We start from the raw sequence: 26,538 nt of genomic DNA on the forward strand, positions 1-26,538 counted from the left end.
GAGGCTGGAGATGGCGATGGCGAGGCTGCTGCCTCAGATCTCGGCCGGGCTGGCGAAGCTGAGCGAAATGAAGAAGATCAGGGCATGTCTGGAAAACGAGCAGGCCAACATGGAGCAGAACAAGAACTTGAGACGGAGATCGAGGAGCTGGTCCCGAAACGGAAGAACACAAAGCATCTCTCAACAAACTGGAAACTGCAACAACTGTCTGGTTTCGTGCCATTCAGGATGTTTCCTTCCCGCGCCATGAGAAGTCAATCTTTGCGCCGTCATGGATGACGCTGGATTCTGTGTGATCTGTCCAGGTAACTGCCACTACTCCGCTGTGGTGAAGGTCATGAAAACAGTCAAAGAACTCAAGGACAACTTTGTTAAGGCTTCCGACAAATTCATGTCGACGAAGGAGATGCTTGAGAAAATCTAACTTGACTTCGAGACGATCGAGGACCGGATCATGCAGCTGATCAGGCTGTACTCCAACTGCCTGGCACGGCTGTAGGAGATCGCCCTGAAGCCCAACGCTCTGTCCACGGCCGCCTACATCGAGCTGCTCATCTGCAACGAGGAAGAGGAGGCCCGCATCGCCGAGCTGCGCAAGATGAAACAGCACGCCGAGATCCTCGCCAAGATCGCCAACAACGAGAAACTGCTCCCGGAGGAGCGCAGGATCGTGAGGGAGAGAAACCAGAGGCTGAGGAAAATCGCTCAAGACGTCAAACTGGCGAGCTCCATAGTGAGAGCCTGGACTGCAGGACACTGAACACGTTCCACACCGGCCGACAACTCCTGCAGGACACTGAACACGTTCCACACCGGCCAACAACTCCTGCAGGACACTGAACACGTTCCACACTGCCCGAGAACTCCTGCAGGAAACTCCATCTTGCGTTAAATCTCGAGTAAACCAAAACACAGAACAATGTTCGGGTTTTGTAAAATAACTGTTCCTAATAGTTCAACTGAAATAAAATAATAACTTAGTTCTACTTATTCACTTAGTTTTAAAATCTACAAAAATAATTTTAAATTCTCTAAATTCAAAGCTTTCCTTTCACCAGACCTCCAGGCAAACTGATGTTGGCCTCTCTCTCATGCTGTCGGGATAAAGCTGCCTTTCAAATCAATCGGCATCCTGCTATGACTGAGATGATTTAATGTCCACAGGGGAAAGTGTGGTTATAGATTATAAAGACCGCAGGACACCTCAGGGTTTGCAGACAACGGTCAGACGAGAGAAGGCGTCTCTGCCTTTCCTGACCACATCTCCTTAGCAGAAGATCTGAACACAGATCAAACGCTTCTCAGGAACAGTTCTCAACACGTCAGTGTGAATTTCAAATCGCATTTCAATGTTTTCTGTCTGGCTTCTGAACTTGGTAGATCCATACATAGGTGAAAAATGAAAAATACCTTTCCTATGAGTGACCCGTCGTGCTCTATTTCTGGGTGACCTTGGACATCATCCATCTCTAACGAACGGTGTTGACTTCCGACGATTCTTGTGCACGCTCTCTCACCTGTATATAAAAGCACACTTCAGTCACCTGCAGGCGCGAGGCCCTGCTGACGAGAGACGCTCTGGTCCTCAGGTACGGGGCTGTGAAAGAGCGAGAGGCTGGAAGTGGGGCCTGCTCCTCCTCTCTCTCTCCCCCGTGTGCGCTCACAGGGTCGGTCTCTCTGAACGTGCCGAAGACGGGCGGAACTCAACACCCCTGCCTGGACGATGAGAGGAATAACAGGCAATCAAAACATTTAAGGACACCGACCGACTGACCTTGCCGAGAGCGTTCATGAGGTTTCAGACCGAAGTTCGGGAGGAAGGCGAGAGCCGCCGCTCGCCTGCGCTCGTCAGTCTCACACTCAGCACATCTCACACTCCTTCACCGCAGCAGCTCAATCCTCTCCAGCGCACTCTTTACAGTCCAGCTGCACCACGGAGAGGAGACCCAGGAACGCCTGAGGGGCGACGGAGAGGAATCCACTGTCACACACAGCAGTGACACGGGCACACGCAGTCACATGGGGACACCACAAGGGAACTCACAGCAGATGATCGCTCGACGGCATCGCAGCCGAAACACGGGGTCGAGCCCAGAGAATTTCACAAGGCACTCAAAGCCAATCAATCGCTCTCTTTTCTTGAGATCATGTTAATGGAGGTTCCAGGAGAGAACATCAGAGCAGGAACAGGATACCCCCGTCCCCACAGTGTGACTGTTCCCGCCAGAGCCCACAGACCACACTCACTCCCCAGCACAAGTCCTGAACTGGAAGACAAGAACCGGGGCAAACCAGTAAGTTACTGCTGATCACTACTTAATAAACTTCAAGGTTTAACGGACAACCTGCAGATCTCCTGTTTTCAGTTTTTATATTATTTTTGTGAGTCAAACATCCAGAACACCCTTTCATAACACATCTGTACGCCCTGTTCTTGCATTTCTTTGGTTTAGTTTCTGCTCACTTCCCCTGGAGTGAAACACGCCTCCGAAATAAGTGTTTATAAAACGTTCATTTCTCTTTACCTGAACTCAAATAAACCTGCAAGAACACGTCATCATACAGAGCTTCAGCACAGCGTATTTCCTGTCAATTATTTTTATACCGTATTACTGTATTTGAGGTGTCATCTGAACCGAAGCAAACCTCGAAAACATGTTTTTACGACATTGTTTGTCGATTTTAGCAGCGGTGATGCAAACCTCCAATATAGACGGTTTGAAAACGTCGTCTGTGTTCAGCTGAAGTGCAGCAAACGTGCGAATCCCGGTTTTTAGTTCATTTATTGATCAAGCTGTTTCTATCAGCCCTGGATCTGACATGAGCCGCAGGGAAACAGGAGCCACTTCGACACACCGGTGTCCTACAATTTCATTAAAAAAAACACTTGATATCTTTTCTTCAGGAGGAGAAAATACAAATATCAGCGAAACAAGCCAGCTAGTCAAAGAAACAGCACATTTAAACCAACAAAACTACAATTTCACTCAAAATGTCAGACGCCAACTGAAATTAAAGTGGCCTTCGAGATCAGTTCAGTGAGCTCAATAATAAACTTTTACACCAACAGACCCACAATTTCACCACAAACACATGGAGCTTGTGTCTGTGAAGGTGAAGTGTGAGACGATTCTGTCATCAGGAGGGAGGGCCACAGCAGTACAGCAGAGAGAGCCATCACTGTTACCCACATACTCTCACACCGGTCCCATGTAGAACTGCTGTATTAAACTGGTGAAGAGACGCGTCTGAGACTTCTCATGATCAGGACAGGTCACAGTAAACATGCAGAAAGTGATGGTGAATTCTCGTTTCGCCTTTCTCTTATTTACTCGTTGTCAAACATGCCAGTCTGTGTTATTGTGCGTTTTGAAAAGTGGTTGTCGATTTCTTTAAATGTTTCATACAAAAATGCTATTTGGAGAGTAACTAATTAGATATTCCCCTTGACTGAGGATGTGTACAGTCATCCATCAGGACTGGTACATTTAAAAATGACGGGAGAGAGCACCACCTACAGGCGAAAGGCCACATCACAGCAGCAACGTGTGAACAATAAGACTTTTACACCCAAAAACCACAACATCTCCACAACCCCATAAGCACAATGATAAAGACACTTTTACACAATTTCTCCACAAACCCTCCATGAGCACAATGATAAAAATACACTTTTGACACAATTTCACCTCAAACACCCCAAGCTCAATGATAAAGACACTTTTACACAATTTTACCACAAACCCCGCGAGCTCAATGATAAAAAGACACTTTTACACAATTATAACACAAAGCCCCAAGCTCAATGATAAAAAGACACTTTTACACAATTTTACCTCAAACACCCCAAGCTCAACGATAAAGACACTTTTACACAATTTTACCACAAACCCCGCGAGCACAATGATAAAAAGACACTTTTCAAATTTCACCACAAAGCCCCCGAGCACAATGAAAAAAGACACTTTTACACAATTTCACCTCAAATCCCCCGAACTCAATGATATACACTTTTACACAATTTCACCACAAACACCCTGAGCTCAATGATAATGACACTTTTACACAATTTTACCTCAAACCCCCCAGAGCTCAATGATAAAAAGACACTATTACAATAAGACACTTTTACACAATTTTAACTCAAACCCCCTGAGCTCAATGATGAAGACACTTTTACACAATTTTACAATGACAACGACTTTTATACAATTTTACCTCAAACCCCCCGTGCTCAATGATAAACACACTTTTACACAATTTTACCTCAATGATAAAAAGACACTTTTACACAATTATACCTCACACCCCCAAAGCTCAGTGATAGACACTATTACACAATTTTACCTGAAACACCACGAGCCTTGGTGGTGGTGGAGGGGAGTCCTCAATCTGTAAAGCACGTAGAGTGGAGTGTCCAGAAAAGCACTATATGAGTGTAAGCAATTATTAATATTACACAATTTATTCCAAACACCCCGAGCTCAATGATAAAGACACTTTTACACAACTTTACCACAAACCCCCCGAGCTCACTGATAAAGACCGTTTCACACGATTTCAGCTCAAAGCTTTCAAGCTCAAAGATAAAAAGACACTTTTACACAATTTCACCACAAACACCCCGAGCACAATGATAAAGACACTTTTACACAATTTTACCTAAAACATTGGGAGCTCAAAGATAAAAAGACACTTTTTACACAATTTGACCTCAAACCCGTCAAGCTCAATGATAAACACTTCTAAACAATTTCATCACAAACCCCCCGAGCTTAAAGATAAAAAGACACTTTTACACAATTTCACCACAAACACCCTGAGCTCAATGATCAAGACACTTTTAACACAATTTGACCTCAAACCCGTCAAGCTCATTGATAGACACTTTTACACAATTTCACCTCAAACCCCCTGAGCTCAATGATAAAACATTTTTTGCACAATTTTATCTTCAACACGCACATCACATTCTCTCCACTGCACATATCATTTCCATACCTCCTCCCTCCTCATCCAACTTCTCTGGTTCCCTTCTCTCCAGCTACTCTCTTCTTGACTCAGCATCCCTCAACAAACTAGTTACATGCATGAAACCCACCACATCTATTTTAGATCCCATTCCCACCACTTTATTCCAGTCCTGTTTCTCTTCTCTCTGTCCCATTGTCCTCAATATTATACATGAATCCATGAGCACTGGTGTCATACCAACGGTCCTCAAAACTGCTGCCATTACCCCCTTGCACAAAATCTTAATTTTCACCCCATCTCCAACTGACCCTTTCTTCCTAAAAGTCCAAACCTCAGCAGCCAGAATCCTGACCAGGTCTGGTGCAAGTGACCACATCACTCCTATCCTGGAGTCCCTGCACTGGCATCCAGTCAAATTCTGTGTGGACTTTAAAATCCTCACGCTCACCTGTAAGGCTCTGCATGGCTTGGCACCTCAGTACCTGTCTGAACTATTATCGCCCTACTCTCTGCTGTCGGTCCTCAAAACTGCTGCCATTACCCCTGTGCCAAAAAAGCCTAACATGGCTCTCGACAAACTTAATTTTCACCCCATCTCCAACTGACCCTTTCTTCCTAAATGTCTAGAACGTGCTGTCACACTCCAGTTACATCACCACCGATCATCTAATAGCTTCTGATTCTGGTTCTCTCTCTATACTCATCCTTCTTGATCTCAGTGGTGCTTCTGACACTGTTGACCATGACATCTTACTTTCTCGTCCTGAGACTGTGTTTGGAGTTTCTAACACTGCCCTCAAATGGTTCAAATCTTACCTCACCGATCGCTGTCACTTTGTCTCTCTCAATGGGTACAGGTCTGAAATTGGTCTTGTCAAGTCTGGTGTTCCTCAGGGCTTAATACTGGGCCCCTTGCTCTTCAGCATTTACATGTTCCTACTTGGTCAGCTTTTAAGATCACATGGCCTCAGCTTTCATTTTTATGCTGATGATACTCAACTATACATCCATACCAAACCTGACACTGATGTGGCTGTCTCTATTCTAATTGCATCTCTGACGTAAAAAGTTGGATGACTCAAAGCGTCCTTCATCTTAACTGCGACAAGACTGAAGTCATGCTTATTGGCACCCCCCATCAACTTCGTAAAGCCAGTCCTGTAACCCTGTCTGTAGATGGCTCTGTACTTGAGCTTCAGTCAAAATTGAAAAACCTTGGAGTGATATTCGATTCTGGCTTAACATTCGACCCACATGTGCAGCATATCATCAAAACATCTTTTTTTCACATCAGAAATATCGCTAGACTACGTCCTATGCTACCACTAACTGTGGCTGAAAAGCTGATCAACACATTTGTATTCTCTCAAATTCACTACTGTAATGCTCTACTCACTGAGGTCTCTAAATCTACTCTGAACAAACTGCAGTCTGTCCAAACCTCAGCAGCCAGAATCCTGACCAGGTCTAGTGCAGGAGACCACATCACTCCTGTCCTGGAGTCCCTGCACTGGCATCCAGTTAAATTCTGTGTGGACTTTAAAATCCTCACACTCACCAATAAGGCTCTGCATGGCTTGGCACCTCAGTACCTGTCTGAACTATTATCACCCCACTCTCCATCTCACAACCTTCGCTCTGCTAATTCTGCTCTCCTTACTGTCCCCCAAGCCTCTCTACAATCTTGGGGTGACAGGGCCTTCTCCTGTTCTGCACCCAAGCTCTGGAACTCTCTCCCCAAGGATATCAGAGACTCACCTTCTCTAAACTCCTTCAGATCCAGACTCCAAACCCTCTTCTTCAGAAAAGCCTTTACTGAACTGGTTCCATTCTTCGCCCCTCTGCTCTTCTTAATACCACCTTCCACAGTCTCCTCTGTGTGTTGTAATTGTGTTTTATCTTGTGTATTCTTCTTATTTATTGTTATTGTCATCCTGTAAAGCGCTTTGAGAAGCCACCTTTAATGCGCTATATAAAATAAAGTTTAACACCCCGAACTCCATGATAAAAAGACACTTTTACACAATTTCACCTCAAACCCGTCACACTTACAAAAAAAAAGACACACTTACCTTGGTGTTGGTGGAGGGGAGTCCTCATATCCTGTAAAGCACATTAAGTGGAGTGTCCAGAAAGGCGCCATATACAGATTCAGCCACGCAAATCATTACGTCATACCGCGGTACGTGATTGGCCGGCCAAAATGACCGACAGGGGCGCTCGTGGTGCGTTGGTTGGTCGTGGAAATATTTCATCATTTGATCTCTTTACTGTGCACGTTTTAATCTGCTTAGTATTGAATATTTATATGGAATTTTACCACTAAAGGGAAATTTTAGTAGCTGAGCATAAAAGGAAGAGGAGCATAACGCATCTGAAGGTCATAAACGATATTAATTTAGGAACATAAACATATTATGTCTCCATATTTTTAAGAAAAAATACACACCAGTCTTCCATTTCTCCCTGAACATTTTAAGCACCAAAGTCTTACATGTGGTTATTTCAGAAACGTTTTCACGTGCTCCTTGCCCCCTCTGACCACGATACCGGACGTTTATACAGTAGACAGCGCTCTGTGAGAGAAGTGACAGTTTCAAGCTGGTCTGCGAAGACGCTCGATACCGGAGTAAACAAGCACACTTTTAGAACTGGGTTAATAGGGAGTATAAGATGGAAGCGCGTATCTACAGGAATGAAGGACTGTCTAACTATAGTCACACACTGTGCTGTTTCAGTGCTGGTCACTCCACTGTAGGGCGCAGATTCAGGTACAAAGGTTGTTATCGCATCTCTCTCTCTCTCCGGTTTCACAGGTATTTTCAGAGTAGACTAAGGGCGAGTCCGCCTCCCCCACTCACATGTCCTCTTAGAAAAACAGATTCACAACACGCAGCTGTGTCAGTCTTCTGTGTGTAAGAAAAATCAGTCTGAACACTATGGCTGCTGGTTTTAATGAGCTGCCAAGTCAAGAATACTTGAATCTTCCTGCTGTCAGCAGTGTTGTGAGTATAGCTGAGCCTCACCTGGATGAAAACAGGACATAATGCATAATCAGCAATCAGGTGATGGAGACTGTGCTGCTCTGCTCTTCCTCTGGTGATCTACAGGCTGTATTTCTCTCGCTGTGACCCTTGTGGGTCCAGTCAGTGCGTCATTACCCCCTAAGTGACAGTTTCAAGCTTGTCTGCAGATACGCTCGATACCGGAGTAAACAAGCACACTTTTAGAACTGGGTTCATAGGGAGTATAAGATGGAAGCGCATATCTACAGGAACAAAGGACGGTCGAACTATAATTACGCACAGTGAACGTGGATTCTGTCTGGCACGGCCAGATTGTGAAAAATAACTATTTCATGATCACGCGTTTCATTTTAATCAAGATGGGGGCAAGGGGGTCTTCTCTGTGACCCTCCCTTAGAAAATTAACGTAAATAAACTAAAAATCAGACCATCCCCAGACACTCACAACAGACATATCAGAAAATATTGACATACTGTGAGTGTCTGGAGACTGTATCTGAGTTTTAGTTTTTGGCCACAACCCCACCCACACAAACACCCCCACTCCCCCATCCTCACACACACCCACACACACACCCCCACTGCGCCACACCACACACCCCCACACACACCTCGCCGTGCCCGGCCCCCCCGCCGCATCAAACAGACACTTTTACCTCAAACACCCTCTATCAAACAATGATAAAGACAATTTTACAATAAGACACTTTTACATAATTTTACTCAAACCCCCTGAGCTCAATGATAAAGACAATTTTTACACAATTTTACCATGATAAAGACACCTTTACACAATTTTACAATGATAGACACTTTTACACAATTTTAACCTCAATGATAAACAGACACTCTTATATCACCACTTACCTTGGTGGTGGTGGAGGGGAGTCCTCATTCTGTAAAGCGCGTACAGTGGAGTGTCCAGAAAAGCACTATGAGTGTAAGCAATTATTATTACACAATTTTACCTCAAACCCGTCAAGCTCAATAATAAACCGACACTTTTGACACAATTTGACCTCAAACCCGTCAAGCTCAATGATAGACACTTTTACACAATTTTACCTCAAACCCGTCGAGCTCAATGATAAACAGACACTTTTGACACAATTTGACCTCAAACCCGTCGAGCTCAATGATAAAAACACACTTTTGACACAATTTTTATTATATTATATATATTATATTAGCGTTACAATACTGATATCATATGATATTGATGACCCTGACGCAAACGCACACTTTTCCACTTCTTTGACGCCGATATCTACGTTCGTGAAGAACAAACTGCTGCTCTAGACGACATTATATTTAAAACACACGAATTGAGTGATAGAAACCTGTTCAAACCGCGGTTGACCTGTGGCTTCAGCTCGGCGACGCAGAGACACGGCGTCCATGAGGGCGGGAAAGAAGAAAGCTTGTGTATTCTAATAAAAAGCTGACTAAAACCAATTAATAATGATAAAATAAGGTCAAACTCGGGAAACCGCGGCGGGGCAGGAGCCCTCACGGCGGGAAAGGCGGGAAGCGTGACCGTTAGGAATTCAAACTTCAAACGAGACGCGCACCTGCCCCGAGTTCTCGCAAGGACCGCCCCCCTGTACCCTCTCAGCCAATGGGCTTCCACCTCGGTGGAGTGACGCCCCGCCTCAGCCCTCTCCTCCAATGGGCTTAAGGGACACTCGAGTCACGCTCTCGGGAGCCCTCCTCCCCGGGCAGGGCTGTTATAAGCCCTCTGAGTGACTGACCCAGGGTTCACAAGCTGCCCAGGAGGCTCTACTGTACACAGAGAGGGGTGGGAGGGGGGAACAAGCCGATACCCTGGCTCCTCTCAGGAAACTGCTGATGAAGCCGGGATCAATTTACGACCGACTAATTAACGAGCCAGTTAAACCCTGTGGGTGTCATTCCCAGTGTGGCCCAGCAGAGGGCGCTAAAGGGCTGCAGGTGGTGGAACCCCCCTCAGTAAAATGACACCTGACCCCCACCCACCCGTCTCTGTCCACCTACTGTGCACTTTCAGGAACAGTGACCCGGTTTAAATCTGGCCAATCCAGCGAGTGGTTCCCTGGTTCGGAACCGACAGAGTGGACCGGGTCGAGACAGCAGGACCGTTGAGTTGTTGATCTCGAACCGTCAGGAAGGATAGCAGTCATTTCACACAGACACCAGCGCCAGCAACCACCCCTCCCAGCAGGAACATGCAGACTCCACACTCGCTCCTCTGACACAGTTTCACTCGTTTGTCCTCACCGCTCGGCTCAGGGGACGAGTGAGGACAGATTCAGGGAAAGAGCAGCACTGACAGTGAGTCACTGGGGAAAAGAGAGACTCTTTCTCTGAGGAGCAGGGCGGTATTGGCTTCGACATGCTTGCTGGAGGTGCTGTGGTTCCAGTTTGCGATGTGATGAGAACAGAGATTCGTCCAGCAGTTTCAGGACTCAACCTAAAAAGTGACTTTTTAGCTGATGTGACAGAGGAAAGCCTAGAGGACCAGGTATTGAAGAGAAACAGGAACGTGTGTTTTTACCTCCTTCCAGCTGAAGTACAGCAGTAGAAACCTACTGTTCGCTTCTTTAGAATGATACAGAAACGCTGTTGGAAAACAAAGGTGATTATGAGAGAAGTAGTTGAATAAAAATCGGAATCAAGCCCTGCAGGACTAAAGGGATCCTGCCTGTTGTAACAGAGCTGACTGACAGGAGCTGGTATTTCATACCAGACTGAGAGGATTATACTGGGGAGAATAACAGACAGTCAGGAGATCAAATATTGTAGGGCTACACGTTACAGGACTCCCGTCTCCTGTGGAGACACACCTGTGGGGTCGTGTCAGGGCAGAAGTCCCACATTGTAAACCAGTGTAAACTGGGACTGGGACCAACCCGGATCAAGACCAGACCTGAGAGCTTCAGGACTCTCTCCCACTGGTGTCCTTTTCCCTCTCTCTGTCCTGTGTCCTAACAAACCCCACTAATCCCCCGTGTGGGAAAGAGGACCCGCTCGTCCCTCCTGTCCTGTCCCGGTGTCGCCGTCACTGGGACTGGAGCAGCCGGAGAGGAGACGCACTTCCAGAACTTTCCTTCCCGCTAGGCTCTTCCCCTCCTGAGGAAAGAGCATCTTCCCACACAAACAGCCCGTTTCTCTCGGAGACGCCCGCAGCACAGGGGGCCTTTTCCCAGGACACCAGGACTCCCCTCGTCTGCGGAAACACCCAGGAAGAGCCTCCCAGCCCACAGGAGGGGAGTCCCAGTCCTTCCCAGGATTTCCAGGACAGGAGCGGCTCCTCAGCTGGGAATAAAACTGCCCCGAGAGGAGCTCGAGCGCTCGGGCTCGGAGCGTCGCTTAGCAACCGGCGCCGCAGCGGCACCCGGAGGACGAGCCGGAAGCGGGTTTTGGCGCCAGTTCTGCTCTTTGATGATCGGCTCAGGAGAATAAAGTCGATAGAAAAACATAAAAGTCCATTTCTCTCCCTCCTCTGTGGAAGCCGTGTCCGCCAGGGAGTGGAAAGAAAAAAAAACGCGCCGCGGTTTTTCGCTGTTTCGACTTTAGATCTCGAAATTATGACTTTTCTGACTCGGAATTGCGAGATATAAAGTCCCAATGACCAGAAATAAAGTCGTTATTCTGAGATTGTAAGTCACCGTTGCGAGATATAAAGTCCCAATGACCAGAAATAAAGTCGTGATTCTGAGATTGTAAGTCGCCATTGTGGGATATAAAGTCCCAATGACCAGAAATAAAGTCGTGATTCTGAGATTGTAAGTCGCCGTTGCGAGATATAAAGTCCCAATGACCAGAAATAAAGTCGTGATTCCGAGATTGTAAGTCGCCATTGTGGGATATAAAGTCCCAATGACCAGAAATAAAGTCGTGATTCCGAGATTGTAAGTCGCCGTTACGAGATATAAAGTCCCAGTTGCCGGACGAGCCGGCAGCGGGTCTGGGCGCCGTAATGAAACGACGTCTTTCATCATCACGTCGGTTTCCAGCGGCGCTTCAACGTCCTTCTGCACAAGCGAGCGGTGTGTTTCTGCAGCTGCACTCCGGCTGAAGGAGGTGAAAACGCGCTTCTCTTCCAGAAAGGTCCGTGTGTCCGAGCGATCGGCCGGCCTGATGCGCGCAGTGTGGCTGACCGTCGCGCTGAAGCGCCTCTGTCTCTTCCTCAAGACCCCTCATGAGCAGCCCCTCGGACACCCACACCAGACGCGCTGTGAGAAGGAGGCACATGCCCCCGCTGGGATCGCAGACACAGCCCGGCCGCCTCACGCCTGTCCTGGCCCACCCTGCCTGGCGCCCGCCGGAAACAGCTGCTCGCCATCTCGGCCACAACCGGCCACTTTCCCACCGCGGAGTCCCGGTCAGCGACACTGTGCTCTTATACCGGGTGGGACACCGCCAGACCCACAGCTGGATAAAAACTCACTGTTCCACTGTTACAATTATACACATGTAGTGTGCTCTCTGAAGGCACCAGTTCTGTAGGGTTTGGGCATTTACTGGGACAATTATTAATTGTAGCAGTAAATCACAAAATGATTCTTTTGATGGCCTTAGAATCCAACCATGCAATATAACTCAAACAACGCACACACACAGGTACTAATACACGAGGATACATTTATTAATACATAGAATATGCATATAAACCTAACAGATCTTATCGAGAGGGTTATCAGAATACAAAAGATATATATTCAATCAGTTACAAAGTGTTACACATATCAAGAGGACATACGTTCAGTATATCATTCATTTAGACCGTTTCGTAAATGAACTTGGTTATAACTTCTACATTAGATACTCAAAACAAGTAGATAACTCTTAGGAATTAAATTGATATCAACTGGTTGGGATACCAATTGAATTCTCGAGCTGTAATGCATTGAAGTTGAATACTCATCCAATCTCTGGGGATTCAGATCTCCTGCAGGCTCTCTGGCTCGGTGCCAGGCTGTGCTGTGCGGCTTGCGACGGTGCGCTGCTGATGCTCACTGACCGGCTAGTTAGTGTTGGCTTTAACTAGCACAGTTTGTGCACAGGAGAAAAGATGACTGTGGATCCCAGCAAGTCAGGAAGAAGACCGGTTCGTTCCTGATGAAGCGCTAGTTCTGAATAGTGATTCAGCTGTCCACAGTTCCGACCTGTTCACGAGGCCTGCTGCTGGTTACTCTCTGGCAACCTCCACTCTAGACTCTTAGAACAAAGGAAAGTTCTGGCACTCAGACACACTGGCCGTTCCGTGGTTGTCCGGGCTGAGTCTCAGGATGGTCAGGAGGCGCTCTGCGAGAATGTCCTGCCCTTGGGAGCCTTCTGCTCCTGGGCCGTCCTGCCCTGGAATTCTCCTTTGAGATTCTCCCTTTAGAATTGTCCACAGAATCTCTCAGGCTCTCTGTGTTGCCTGTTTTTACCTGGAGGAACTTCAGCTCGTTCATTGGCTGAAAGTTCCATTGGCATCAGAGTCCCACGTGGGTTACTCGGCCCTACCAGTCCCTGATTGGTTGATCAAGGTGAGATATGAGTCACTTACTCCTGACACCTAGGAATGCGGTCCAGATGTCCATCTGGCACTCCCTAGACAGATAGGCGCCAATGGATGACCACTGATCATGATAGCCAGGCTTAGCTAAGTGCATCCCCCTTTGGGAGCTGTCCCTTATCAAAAGAAAACATCTTTAAATCAGCCTGCATGAATAGCTCCTAACAGAGATGAACAGAGAGATGAGGCCTCATTTGGGAAAGCTCAGAACACTTAATTCTGTCTTATTAACAAGCATTGCCGCTACATACATATATTCTGTTACACACACATATACAATGTCAGAATTATATCCAAAAGTATTCATGACATTTATATATATATACACAAAGAATACCAAAATACAAACATGATCAAAATAGAACATTATTTAAAATTAGTTTTCTTCACATGGGGCACTAAGGGCTGGTTTTCAGTGAGTCGGATCTCTTACGAGGAAGAGATCAGTGTTTCAGTGGAGAGTCCTCACTCTGTGTCCAGGAAGTATCCGGTCTTCCTCTCCCGCTGGGATAGACTTTGTGGATCAGTGACTGACCTGCGGCAGTGTCTCTGTGTCTCTCTGTCACTCCGATAACACTGCCTGAGCTCCTCCTCTCCCTCTCCTGCTCCTGTCTCAGTGTCTTCAGCTCTCTCTCAGCTCCTCGATCTCCTGTCTGTTTCTCTCTCCTGTCTGTGGGCTGTGTGTGTCTGCTCATTGTGTCTACGGGCTGTGTGTGTCTGAGGGTTGTGTCTGTGGGCTGTGTGTGTCTGCTCATTGTGTCTGTGGGCTGTGTGTGTTCTTTATGTGTCTGAGGGTTATGTATTCTTGAGTGCCTTCAGGTTGTGTGTGAGACTACGTTGTTCCTACTGTGTGTGCTCTTGTGTGTCTGCGGGCTGTGTGTGTCTGCTCATTGTGTCTACAGGCTGTGTGTCTGAGGGTTGTGTACAGATGCAGCCATTCAAAGTGAGCAGTACAGACACGTTTAATTTTGGAACATAAACATACAGTATATAGCTGGTCTCGGTACTTTAAAGAAAAAAATACACACCAGTATTCCATTTCTCCCTAAACATTTTAAGCATCGAAGTCTTTAACTAACGCGATACCGGAGTCAACAAGCATACTTTTAGAATTTGATTAAAAGGGAATATAATATGGAATCGCGTATCTCAAGAAATTAATAACGATATAATTATATTCATGTTGCAAAAGAACTGCAACGGACATAAAAACTCCCTTGCTTTTAACAGAGCGTTCCATAATTTCTAACTACGAAAATGCCAGGTGAAAGGATTTGTAAACATATTTTGTTAAAGCAAGTCAGTTTTTTCCGCAACACTTAAAAGACATTTTTCCAAGAAAGTTTAGCCTTTGTCACTAATGAAACCACTAAATAAAGACATAAATATAGAAATCTTAAGATTTGTTTTATTTAATGTTGGTAGCAGGATGAACTGTCAGAGTGTATATTTTGTCGCAGAGTTGCTGCAAGATGTTAACAGTGAAAAAGGTATTTAGAAATGAGTTATTTCAAGATGAAAATTTTCAGAATAATTGCAAATCTAGCAGGATAGAGAAAGCACAGAAAACTGGCAGTTAGATTGATCAGATTAGTATGAAAAGTCATTTAGCAAAGGGAATGAGAAGAGTGACAAACTAGTATACTTTAGATCTTTTTTTCTGAACCAGGGAAAATCTGATCATGTTTCCCTATAACAATAATAAAAAACTTTATTTGATATATCACCATTAAAGGGTGGCATCTCAAAGCAATACAGTAGATGTAAAAACAGATAAAAGGACCACAGATTACAAAGTAAATGCATATAAGAAAGACAAGCAGTTAGAGGTGCTACCAAAATTAGAAAATGAAGCAGATACAGACACTAAGTCTTCTGAAAAGAAAGGTTCTGAGGTTAGATTTAAACTGGCCCTGGTGTGTGTGTGTTTGTGTCTGTCTGTCCTGTGATGGACTGGCGCTATGTCCAGGGTGTATTCTGCCTTGTGTCCGTTGCTTACTGGGATAGGCTCCAAATCCTCTGTACTGGATAAAGAGATTAGAAATGGATGGAAGTAAAGGCACTGTGGATGGAACTATACACAGTGTTAGAAACCCACTATGAAATGGCAGCATCTCACTGAGAATAAAACATTTTATAGTGCTGGCTTAAGGAAACAGCCTTTCCACCTCTCTTGCACATCAGTATCCATACCTAGTTATTTAAACAAATTGCCTCTAATTATAAACATCTTAATATGCTGGCTCTGTGGATCCGCATCAGCTATGTTTGCCCATTCCTTCAATTCATGTGCATCCAACACACAGTTCAACGCTAGCAACTACACAAAATCTAAAATATGAGCTCTACTTGCCACTTACAATACCAACAGTACCAGCTAACTTTAGTAGTGACATTTTCATGGATCTTTTTAACAATAAAATTTACAACATCAGACTTCAGACACAATTAAACAGGCCTCAAAAAAGTCTGGTACAAACATTTTCAGCATGGAATAAACCATTACTTTAATGGTATAAACCTTAAATGGATTCATATTCTCAATAAGATTTGGTGCTCAGTAACATGACTTAGAAAATGACAGAAGACGTACGTATCATGCTTATCCTTCTATTTTTCATAATCGTAAACTCCTTAAGGCAGTTACATTTTCTCTGTTCTGACCTGGAGTTACAGAGAAATTTAAATTCTAATAAGAGATTTGTAATGAGGAAAGTCATACCAATCACTCATACAGTACCAGGATTTGCAATTACAATACAAATACTTTCTTTCTGTATGTGTTTATTTTGCAGTTTGAGTCTATGGCATTCCTTTGGGGGTCTATACTCCAAGGCATGACTTTTTTATGGGAACATGACATTTTTTTAAACATATATTTTTGTGGTAGGAGGGCGCAAAACATCAGTATTTACTGCTATTAATTACTGTACGATTTATAGTTGAAATCTGAGCCTAGATATAAAGTTAGATATAAAGTTAAAATCTCGACAAAGCAATGTAGGAAATACAGAGAAAATAAATCCTTTCTGACATCTAAAATCAGTTTCGATCAAGGTCTCTAAAACGAACAAGAAAAAGAGGATTTTCGGAGGGCAATTACGCTGTGTTTATATAGAATAAGTGATTTACTGTATGAGCAATCTAATTTCTTGTTCGTTTAAAACAGTGAAATGTCAGCTGCAAAAGATTGCACCAGAAACAGCACTCTCTCTGCCTGTCATAGACGTTCAGGAAAGGCTGAATGAAGTCATGTCAAGTACAATAATTCGGTGATCAATAATAACAGTTGTAGGACAGTATATAAGGAGGATAAGGATTTTGAAGTTGACTCGAAATCTGATAGGTAACGAGTGCAAGGACTTGAAAACAGGTGTAATGCATCCCTGATAGGATTCTTGCTGTCATATTCTGAACATATTGAAGATTGCTCAGTGTGGATTTAATTTCCCCAGTGAACAGGATGTGCATTTATTAATTCTAGAAAAAAAGCCTTTCTTGATTTCTCTAGTTCTTAGTTTCTCTAGTTCCCTTTAAAATAAACTATTATTCCACAATGCAGAGTATTACATGGCCAGTATTTACACATGATATTTGTGATTTAAAGAAATTAACACAAGCAGCTTTTGGAGATTTAAGTGTTGGCTGAGTTATTGCAGGATAAAAGACTAGAGATGTTGGCAAGAGGAAGATAATTTGGGGAAAGCTGAGGAATACACTTATAACAAGAACACTTCCTAATGGGGTTAGGCATACTTTTGATGAAGATGATGAAGTTAACAGACTGTATGTTTACATAGATACTGAAATAAGGATTGTATTTTAGATTATGTGTAGTTGCTGGCATTGAACTGTGTGTTGGATGCACATGAATTGAAGGAATGGGCAAACATAGCTGATGCGGATCCACAGAGCCAGCATATTAAGATGTTTATAATTAGAGGCAATTTGTTTAAATAACTAGGTATGGATACTGATGTGCAAGAGAGGTGGAAAGGCTGTTTCCTTAAGCCAGCACTATAAAATATTTTATTCTCAGTGAGATGCTGCCATTTCATAGTGGGTTTTAACACTGTGTATAGTTCCATCCACACAGTGCCTTTACTTCCATTTCTAATCTCTTTACCCAGTACAGAGGATTTGGAGCCTATCCCAGTAAGCAACGGACACAAGGCAGAATACACCCGGGACATAGCGCCAGTCCATCACAGGACAGACAGACACAAACACACACACACCAGGGCCAGTTTTCCCATAAACCAATTAACTTACCAGTATGTTTTGGAGTGCGAGAGGGAGTCATATCACACATATGGAGAAAAACCATGTAACCCAGAGAGAACATGTAAACCCCACACACACAGGATGGCAGGAATTGAACCTAGGACCCCAGTGCTGCAAGATAGCAATGCTAACCACTTTGCCACCATTATAAATGGATGGATATCTTAGTTATCTTTCTAGTTCACAGGTTTGCATACATAATTTAATTTTGAAAGCCACTGAGACATCAGGTACTACTGTTGTATTTATGAAAAAGAAACAAAACAAAAAACATACTAACAACTGTGCCATCCTACTCCTTAGTTAATACATTTTATTATTCATAAAAAGTTAACATTGTTAGCAAAATATTTTGAATTATATTTAACCCTATTTTTTCTTCAGTTTTGTATTTAACTTATTATATGATAGTCAGACTTAATGTATATTTGAACAATGAAAATATATTTTTACAAGATTTTACATTAAGCACTTAAAATTAATATGGTTAATAATAGTAAACTGTAACATGCTGTAACAAGATCGGTTAAACTGCGAAGAAAATGCTTTCAGAGAAAATGTTTCAGGTGTGAAGAACATAGATCTCCAATGCAATTTCAACCAAACCTGTTCCCACACACCCTGCCCCCACTACCATTAGAATATACACAAAGCACTCAAATCTTTCGAGCTAATGATCAGGTGACCCGAGAGAGAGCGATAGAAACACCAAGGGGTGCGGAACCAGGGAACTATTTACATGGAAAACGGGCGATCTCCCCAGACTGTCCGCCCGTTTCACTGTTACCTGGATACCTCTTTATTTAGAACTCACTAACACTGGTTTTTAGTTTAGAATGATTCAAGTAGGGTTTTAGATGAAAGGCAGCGACCTTAATCAAGCCCAAATCATAATTGAACCCATTCAGAGCCTACATTACATTTTAGCGTTTCATTCTGAGCAGAAGACCCTCACACCTGAAGAAGGCTTGCGTTTTCTCTCTTCTCTTTTAAGCATGTGTACAATGTGTAATACAATTACAATGTGTAATTACAATGCTGTAATACAATTTGAATCGTATGAGGGTGTATTATTAGGGGGAGGTGTCTTTCGCTGGAAATCTCGCCTGCTTCTACTTTACGAGTGCTGGCTGTGACGAATTAAACCGGTTTCACAGGTTTCAATCACAGACCATGTGACATGGGAGTCAGGAAACTAACACACAGCGCCACCAGATTTGACAACGCTATAAAAACACTATAAAATAATGTGACTAGGCACAGAACAAGTTTACAGCACAGTACAATAATAAATGCTGACCATGACTTTAGAAGCATAAATTACCTTACACTCAATTTAAACACAAGCTGTCTTTAGCCCTCTAAGCTGGTTCATACAGAAATGTAGAGATCCAGGCTCAGAACACACAGCTTCATTAGCGAATACATATGCAGGACAACTAGAGAAGACGTTTTACAGAGGATGGATTTTTAGAAACATCCCATCAGTGACATCACTGAAGTCAACTCCTAGGTACTGTAACTGTCGTGTGGATAGTTTCACAAGAATCAGACAAAGGTTTAAGCATCGCTTGTTCTAGATAAAACTGCAAAAAAAAACCCAACAACCAATAATGTACTTCTTTGCGGCTCTGTTTGCCCAAATCATATATTCACAACGTGAAATCTAGAAAATAATATTACGTAACCGAAATCCGCAATATGGAAACAAAACCTGTGTAATTGTTGATAGATGATGTACTCATAACATTTTTTCAAGACGAACTACAACATTTAAAAAATGACTTGTATGTACTTGATATCTCTAATCAATCCACGGGTTCCAGCACAAAACGAAACTAAAACGCATACCGTTTCGCGCTTCTTATTAGTTGCTCAAAAGTAATTTGACCGTATGAAATGCATAATATAAACCTAGAAACATATACGTGAGCAGTACTTAAGCACTGTAGTATCGGTGTTAAGACATACCTCTCAAATACTGTAAATCAAGTTAAAAATATCTCAAGACCGCTTCTGGTCGTAATGAAACCATGTTTCGTGTATGTTTTCTTTAAAGTACCGAGACCAGCCATATACTGTATGTTTATGTTCCAAAATTAATATCGTTTATGGCCTTCACACGCGTTGCAGTATGCTCCTATTCTTTTTATGCTCAGCTACTAAGATTTCCCTTCAGTGGTAAAATTAGATATGAATATTCAATACTTAAACGGGCACAGTTAAGACATTAAATATACATATACATACTGTATACAGTACAGTTTGCATACGGTAATATGTTTATGTTACGCGATTAAAAAATAAATAAATAAAAATGAAAAGTCCAGCACCAGCTGGATTCGAACACACAACCTGCCAGTTGGTAGTCATGCACCTAGACCAGTAGGCTACAAGACAGCTCGCATGAACAGGCAGGCGAAACAGCCCTACATAGCCCTGTCGCAGCACACGAATTCTTTAGATACGCGATTCCATATTATATTAGCAGAAAAGCTTAAAACTACCACTTTTTCACACGCTATTTCACATGCTAGTTAAATACTTCGATGCTTAAAATCGTTAGGGAGAAATGGAATACCGGTGTGTATTTTTCTTTTAAAGTGCCGATTCCTGGAATCTGACTGGCTGACACCCCTCTGAAGTGGTTCCATAAAATCTGGTATACGGAAAAGAAAGCGTTGATAAATACAAGTGTCTTTTAATACACTCTTTGCTGTGCTCTTGAGGATCCTTGTGATATTTTAAGCTCTAGTTGAATGATAGGTGTCGCATTTTAAAACATTTTCGTAGTTAGAAATTATGAAACACCCTGTTAAAAGCAAGGAAGTTTTTATGCCTGACAAAGTATGGCTTGGACAGATTCCAAGTGCTTGTACAAATGTGCTAAAGAAATTATACTTTGAGTATACAGCTTGTCCAAAGTCATCCATTATTAATACTATTAGTAATATCTTCAGTAAAGGCTTCGATGCATAAATATTTCTGATAAAGGTAGGTTGTGTACTTTTGTCCAACTGAGCAATCTTGCTTTCATAAAATATACCAACATTTTAATGACTGATGATTAACATGCTGTAATACACAGTTCAAAATTAAAGGCTCAAATGCTGTACATGAGAGGTTAAGCTCCCCCTGGCGGTTTTACAAGGCGACGCCTGATAGTTAGTCACGTGACACACGTGAACTGCGTGATACCGCGACACGCCCACCGGGGTATGCCGCGAAATGCCTCACCCATTTTGAATGGCTGCATCTGTACGTGTGCATGAGTGTCTGAGTGTGACTGCGAGTCTGCGTGCGAGTGTACGTGTGCGAGTGTCTGAGTGTGACCGAGTCTGTGTGTGCCCGAGTGTCTGAGTGTAACTGCGAGTCTGTGCCCGAGTGTACATGTGCGAGAGTGTCTCTCTCCTCTCTCCTGTCCCCAGGTGTACCTGTCGTACAGACTAACCTGTCTCTCTGATCTCTCCTGTCCTGCAGGCTGACCCATCTCTCTCCTCTCTCCTGTCCCCAGGTGTACCTGTCCCGGCCGGAGGTGTGTCCGCAGGGCCTGTACGAGCTGATGCTGAGCTGCTGGAGCCGGGAGTCCAGGGAGCGGCCGTCCTTCCCAGCAATCCAGCGCTTCCTGCTGGAGGACGCCATGAACATGGTGTAGCAGCAGCAGCTCCGGCCTGCGGACTCTCGCGGGGCAGGATGTCCTCTGTGGGCTCGGAGGGCGGCGGCCCTGAGGGCTGAGCCTCTTGTGCGCCCCCTGGTGGCGTTCGAGACAGAGCCTCTGAGGAAGAGGAAGGACACTAGGGGGGTGGGGGAGGCTGGAACTTCTGTATTCCTTTAACTTCTCGTTTTTCGGGGTTCCTGGGGTGGCGGTGTTTGGAGGGGGGGGTGTGGCGGAGTTCAGGGGACTGCTGGTTCGGTCTCCTTCCTACAAGGGCCCCCCCGAGAGGAAACGCTCTCTTGCTGCTGCGTGCTGGGGTGTGGGAGAGGGGTCTGTCTGCTGTTTGCTTTGCAGTCTTGCACATTTCCAGGCCCACTTCACCAGCAGCCTGGGGCTTCGCTCGAATCTGCTCCGGCACTTTGCCCCCGAGATCGACTGCTCACGATCGACTCACTGGGACTGGCCCTGGTCAGTATCTCCATGTGATCTATTGCTCACGATCGACTCACTGGGACTGGCCCTGGTCAGTATCTCCATGTGATCGATTGCTCACGATCGATTCACTGGGACTGGCCCTGGTCAGTATCTCCATGTGATCGATTGCTCACGATCGATTCACTGTGACTGGCCCTGGTCAGTATCTCCATGTGATCGATTGCTCATGATCGATTCACTGTGACTGGCCCTGGTCAGTATCTCCATGTGATCGATCATTCCTGATCCATTCGCTGGGACTGGCCCTGGTCAGTATCTCCATGTGATCGATTGCTCATGATCGATTCACTGTGACTGGCCCTGGTCAGTATCTCCATGTGATCGATCACTCCTGATCAATTCGCTGTGACTGGCCCTGGTCAGTATCTCCATGTGATCGATTGCTCACGATCAATTCGCTGTCACTGGCCCTGGTCAGTATCTCCATGTGATCGATTGCTCACGATCGATTCACTGTGACTGGCCCTGGTCAGTATCTCCATGTGATCGATTGCTCATGATCGATTCACTGTGACTGGCCCTGGTCAGTATCTCCATGTGATCGATCATTCCTGATCCATTCGCTGGGACTGGCCCTGGTCAGTATCTCCATGTGATCAATCACTCCTGATCCATTCGCTGTGACTGGCCCAGATCAGTACACTGTCCAGTCCTGTTAGACCAGGAGGACAGCTGGTCTGGTGGTTCAGGTCCAGTCTATCTGGTCCAGTGGTTCAGGTCCGGTCCTGTTAGACCAGGAGGACAGTTTTGGGGTACCGGCTCCTCGTCTCTGCGCCCCGGTGTGCAGGAGAGACGCGTCAAACACCGTCCACAGGGGGCGCCGCTGTGCTGTATCGCACCTCCAGCTACAGGGGGCGCTGCTGTGCAGAGCAGGACAGGAGCAGGTGGAGTCAGTCCAGGGTGTTCTGGGGGACGGGGGGCTCGGCCGGCCAGCGTTGAGGTTTAGGGGGAAGGATGGCGGGGCAGGGGGGTGAATACTACCCCAGGGGCGTGGGCGCTGTAGGTACTGCTGTCGTGACACACTGGATGTCTTTGTGTTTTTTTCCTTCTTCTTCGCCGACTACTAATGTTGTACATAGCATACGGGACAGATTGTTACACTAATATATGGAGACGTTGGTGCGTTCCCCGTCTGCGGTTCTCGCGTTGCCTCTGGGCGGCGCTGGCGTGTCGAAGGCTCTTGGGTTCGTCTGGTTCTTGTCGTGAATCTTTTTGTAGAAGTTTTAATAAAGTAACATTTTCAGATAACTGGGTGTCCTGTTCTGCTTTCTGCATCCCGAGTGATCGACTGCCCCTGCTGCTGACTGGAAGTCATCAGTTAAAGGGTATCGGCTTCAACAACAGGGCTGTGCGGCTTGATCCCCCCTCCCGCCCCTCTCTGTGTACAGCAGTGTCTCTGGTATCAGCTTCAACACTGGCTGGGTACAGAGAAGGGAGAGCTGGCGAGGAGCGTGGCTCCGATCCTATCCTTGATCCGATCATGGCTCAAATTCCTGTAATTTATGAGAGCCTTGTTTTCTATCTTCTGTGAGAGAGCACAATCACAAAGCATCTAAAACTGCACAACTCCATGGTTTAGAAAACGTTTCTACAGAAGCTATCCAGACAGTTTGGGGTCATGCGTTCGTTTGATCCAGCTGGGGATTCTGTATGACCTGACACACTGATTCCAGGTGAGAGATTCACACTGAGGTGACCTGTCTCCAGCTGTACGACACTGACAGACACACTGATTCCAGGTGAGAGATTCACACTGAGGTGACCTGTCTCCAGCTGTATGACCCTGACAGACACACTGATTCCAGGTGAGAGATTCACACTGAGGTGACCTGTCTCCAGCTGTATGACCCTGACAGACACACTGATTCCAGGTGAGAGATTCACACTGAGGTGACCTGTCTCCAGCTGTATGACCCTAACAGACACACTGATTCCAGGTGAGACTCACCCAGAGAGACTCAGAAACTCCATCTGGCTCCAGTCTGGCGCAGTGTCGTCCCCTGGCGTTAACCCACAGTGGACACTCCATCTGCCTCCAGTCTGGTGCAGTGTCGTCCCCTAGCGTTAACCCACAGTTGAACCTCCATCTGGCTCCAGTCTGGTGCAGTGGAATCAGCGTGTCTGTCAGGGTCGTACAGCTGGAGACAGGTCACCTCAGTGTGAATCTTCAAATCCTGCAGCCAGCAGAGGAATCCTACTCCGTTGGGCCCCTGAGCAAGGCCCTTCACCCCAGCTGCTCCAGGGGCACTGTCCAATGCCTGACCCTGCACTCTGACCCCCAGCTTCTCTCCCTGTCTGTGTGTCTTTCTCATGGAGAGCAAACTAATGCAAGCCAATGCAAGAAATTGTATAGGGCCAATAAAGCAACATGATCACATTATTATAAATCATAATCAATGCGACTGATATAAGCGCAAGGCGAGGCATCCTGACCACAAGGATGAGGCTGAAGCTCCACCACTGATGCAGCCCTCCAGTGAGAGATTTTGGTTCAACAGGCCCGTTGGGTTATTCACAAGCATTTAATCACTGATCACTGATCGAGGGTGTGATGGGAGCGTCTGAGATTCACATTCCCTGAAGGGCAGACGGGAGATTTCGGCTGCCCGACGCCAGACATAGGAACAGATGACGAGTGACTGCTTGCTGGTTCCACGTGGTGAACAGAGGGATTTAATAGCGAGTGATAAGAATGAGGAACTCGGAGCAGTTTCAGTGGGATCGGGCTTCAATGCAAGCGTCCAGTTCTTCTGGTCCTTTTGTCACGACGAGGATGAAAAACAAACGCCGGCCAGAGCGATGGGAACCTGTCGGAGTTTCCACTGTGGGTTAACGCTAGGGGACGACACGCCACCAGACTGGAGCCAGATGGAGTGTCCACTGTGGGTTAACGCTAGGGGACGACACGCCACCAGACTGGAGCCAGATGGAGTGTCCACTGTGGGTTAATGCTAGGGGACGACACGCCACCAGACTGGAGCCAGATGGAGGTTCCACTGTGGGTTAACGCTAGGGGATGACTCTCTGAGTGAGTCTCACCTGGACACTCCATCTGGCTCCAGTCTGTTGCCGTGTCGTCCCCTAGCGTTAGTCCACAGTGGAACCTCCATCTGGCTCCAGTCTGGTGCAGTGTCGTCCCCTAGCGTTAACCCACAGTGGAACCTCCATCTGGCTCCAGTCTGGTGCAGTGTCGTCCCCTAGCATTAACCCACAGTGGACACTCCATCTGGCTCCAGTCTGGCGTCGTGTCGTCCCCTAGCGTTAACCCACAGTTGAACCTCCATCTGGCTCCAGTCTGGTGCAGTGTCGTCCCCTAGCGTTAACCCACAGTGGACACTCCATCTGGCTCCAGTCTGGTGCAGTGTCGTCCCCTAGCGTTAACCCACAGTGGACACTCCATCTGGCTCCAGTCTGGTGGCGTGTCGTCCCCTAGCGTTAACCCACAGTGGAAACTCCGACAGGTTCCCATCGCTCTGGCCGGCGTTTGTTTTTCATCCTCGTCGTGACAAAAGGACCAGAAGAACTGGACGCTTGCATTGAAGCCCGATCCCACTGAAACTGCTCCGAGTTCCTCATTCTTATCACTCGCTATTAAATCCCTCTGTTCACCACGTGGAACCAGCAAGCAGTCACTCGTCATCTGTTCCTATGTCTGGCGTCGGGCAGCCGAAATCTCCCGTCTGCCCTTCAGGGAATGTGAATCTCAGACGCTCCCATCACACCCTCGATCAGTGATCAGTGATTAAATGCTTGTGAATAACCAAACGGGTCTGTTGAACCAAAATCTCTCACTGGAGGGCTGCATCAGTGGTGGAGCTTCAGCCTCATCCTTGTGGTCAGGATGCCTCGCCTTGCGCTTATATCAGTCGCATTGATTATGATTTATAATAATGTGATCATGTTGCTTTATTGGCCCTATACAATTTCTTGCATTGGCTTGCATTAGTTTGCTCTCCATGAGAAAGACACACAGACAGGGAGAGAAGCTGGGGGTCAGAGTGCAGGGTCAGGCATTGGACAGTGCCCCTGGAGCAGTTGGGGTGAAGGGCCTTGCTCAGGGGCCCAACGGAGCAGGATTCCTCTGCTGGCTGCAGGATTTGAACTGGCAACCTTCCAGCCACAGAGCCACTGCTCCGCCCCAGAAGAGTACTGACATTCCCTGACCGGGAATCGAACCTGGGCCACAGCGGTGAGAGCGCCGAATCCTGACCACTAGACCACCAGGGACGCTACAGCGACACTTGACCGTGCAGCTGAAAGATCACTCCCTGTAGTGCGACAAGCTTGCAAAGCCCCATTAACACCTCTTCTATTTCTTGTCTCCCCGCAGGAATCACATTATGGGACGCCGAGACGCTGCAGAAAGACATCGACGTGCGTCCTCACCCGAACACAGATTTCCAGATAATTGCGTCCGACTCCACGGAGGACAAGGCGTCCACTCTGAATGTGGAGGCGAGCTTGGTGGTCAAGGTCATCAAAACAGTCAAAGAACTCAAGGACAACTTTGTGAAGGCTTCCGGCAAGTTCATGTCGACGAAGGAGATGCTCGAGAAAATCGA

General features: G+C 45.8%; 1 protein-coding gene and 1 non-coding gene across 2 annotated transcripts in view; one reads left to right on the top strand and one right to left on the bottom strand.

Moving 5' to 3' along the window:
• Positions 1 to 21,703, top strand: part of LOC138243466 (epithelial discoidin domain-containing receptor 1-like) — a 28,658-nt gene extending 6,955 nt beyond the window's left edge. Inside the window, exon 2 of the mRNA XM_069199097.1 lies at positions 21,341 to 21,703. Within this exon, the coding sequence (XP_069055198.1) occupies positions 21,341 to 21,481 (141 nt within the window). The 3' untranslated portion in view covers positions 21,482 to 21,703. The remainder of the gene's footprint in view (positions 1 to 21,340) is intronic.
• Positions 21,704 to 26,131: 4,428 nt separating this feature from the next.
• On the bottom strand, positions 26,132 to 26,203 carry trnae-cuc (transfer RNA glutamic acid (anticodon CUC)). Its single transcript has one exon. It is a non-coding gene; the product is annotated as a tRNA-Glu (tRNA).
• Between the last annotated feature and the right edge of the window lie 335 nt (positions 26,204 to 26,538).

The sequence above is a fragment of the Lepisosteus oculatus genome, chromosome 14 (assembly GCF_040954835.1).
Source record: "Lepisosteus oculatus isolate fLepOcu1 chromosome 14, fLepOcu1.hap2, whole genome shotgun sequence".
Classification (NCBI taxonomy): domain Eukaryota; kingdom Metazoa; phylum Chordata; class Actinopteri; order Semionotiformes; family Lepisosteidae; genus Lepisosteus; species Lepisosteus oculatus.